At 45.2% G+C, this 1917-nt stretch overlaps 1 protein-coding gene across 1 annotated transcript; it reads left to right on the top strand.

Annotated features, from left to right (window-relative positions):
- The first annotated feature begins 7 nt into the window (after positions 1-7).
- On the top strand, positions 8-1594 carry LOC111666641 (uncharacterized). Its single transcript, XM_023422022.2, has 5 exons — positions 8-244; positions 347-684; positions 857-1092; positions 1186-1281; positions 1368-1594. Exons 1-5 carry the CDS (start codon positions 26-28, stop codon positions 1577-1579), a joined length of 1101 nt encoding a protein of 366 aa, XP_023277790.2. The 5' UTR covers positions 8-25; the 3' UTR covers positions 1580-1594.
- Positions 1595-1917: the final 323 nt, after the last annotated feature.

The following is a 1917-nucleotide window of genomic DNA, read 5'->3' as shown; positions in this document are numbered from 1 at the left end:
GTGTGCATCTGTGTGTCTCTCTGTCATGTACATTTTTCTTTGTTGCTTTTGTGTTTGTCCACCTTGTCATCTATGTGCTCCTTATACCTGTGTGTCTCTGTTCTTGTCTCTGGGTCTTTGTCTCCCCTTTTTGTTTTTCATCCCTATCTCTTCGTTAGATGGACGTTCCAGCAGCCAGGCACTTAGAGAGGAAAAGGAGGCAGCACCTCTAAATCCACCTCAGTCGCGCAAAGGACGATTTCAGGTAGGAGGAGGAGTACAGATTTTTATCTCTGCCACTCATTAGTGTGAGCCTTTAGAGCAGTGTGGCCAAGCAGCTAATGTCTAACACATCCTCTGCCTTCAGGTGACTCCAGTGCCCCAGACCTCTCCCCCAAAGGATGCCCCATCAGGCCATGGGAGCACTCATAGGAAAGTGGGACGCTTCTCTGTTACCCAGGCTGAGATGAAAAAAGAGGATGGGCAGATTGGCAGCTCCCCAGTGTCTCCTCATTTGGAGAGGGAGAGGAGGAGATCTCGGGCAAAGGAAGGGGAGAAGGATGAAAGTAAGAGGACCCCAGCAATGGCCCATCTGTCTCGAGGTCATGGACACAGCCACTCACCTCCAGGCAGCAGCGATGATGATGATGAGAGTGAGTTGGAGGATGAAGACCTGAGAAAAGAACTACACAAGCTCCGAGAGAAGTAAGTCAGTGGGGGGAGAAAATTTAACTTAAAATATTTTAGAGTTCACGAGATATTTGTCATTTATTCATATCATTTATTATATTTTTTATTTTATGTCTCCATGTATTACCATTCCTTGCCTACAGAGCATAACAAATATTATCACTGTTATGTATCTCTTCCTCTACAGGCACATCAGAGAGGTGGTTTCCCTTCAGGCCCAGCAGAACAGAGAGTTGCAGGAACTGTACAGACAGCTTCGTTCCCTCAAAGACCAAAGGCAGAGTCTGCCTGTCTCCTTTTCCCGAACCCCTCCTCTTCCCACGGCACCTCCTGTCCTCTCTCCTCGCAGGCCCAGGCCAGCCAAAATCAAACTCCGGCCCCGGCCCCACTCTCATATGGATAACAATGGAGTTACACACTCTGGTAAGGTTTTTTTTTTTTTGTCTATTCTTTCTCACTCATTTCTTTTTCTTATGCTATCTGTCTGTGTAACTATTTCTTGTATCTCTCAACTAGGGATTCAGCAGTCAAGTAGTTTTTCAGGGGGTGAACAGACTAGACTGCCCCTATACTGCAACCCAGAGCACCGCCCGTCACTGCCTGCGAAAAGAGGTACTGTTTGTTTAGTAGCAACAAATTGAGACAACCCATTTAAAGACAATCAGTGGTATGATGTGTGTCCCGTCATTTTTCCACAGATCACAGTCCTCTAAGAAAAAGCACATTCACAGATGAGCTGCACAAACTTGTTGATAATTGGACAAAGGAGACGGTGGGCCCCGTCCCACCCAAGCCTTCACTGAATCAGATCAAGCAGATTCAGCAGGTGCAGGAGTTGGGAGGTTGGAGTCAGCCAACTGAGGTAGGACTACACTCTATAAGATGTATCCCATTTTTACATAACCTTTAAAGCTTTTTGTTCAGAATTAGCGGAGAGGATTGATACCATTCTCACGTCTTTACATGTCATATAAGGCTACAGCAAGTAACTGGTTACCTTAGCAAGAAACGGGGAAACAGCTAGCCTGGTTCTGTCCAAAGGAAACAAAATCTGCCTATTATACAAGGAATAATCTGGCACATAACCCCTGTGAAACTGCAACTTGTTGTTTTTGTACTTGTTTCCCCGTTTACAGTCTTTATTCATACTGAAGACAACTGGCTGCTGGCAATAGTATGTGAGTGGTATCATGCTTCTCATCTTATTCTCAACAAGAAAGCAAATAAGCATAATTAATATTATGGTCA

The sequence above is a fragment of the Seriola lalandi genome, unplaced genomic scaffold (assembly GCF_002814215.2).
Source record: "Seriola lalandi dorsalis isolate HSWRI2012SDOR001 ecotype SW California unplaced genomic scaffold, Sedor1 jcf7180002003040, whole genome shotgun sequence".
NCBI lineage: Eukaryota > Metazoa > Chordata > Actinopteri > Carangiformes > Carangidae > Seriola > Seriola lalandi.
The sequence above is the reverse complement of the archived record's forward strand: the minus strand, read 5'-3'. Positions and strand labels throughout refer to the sequence as shown.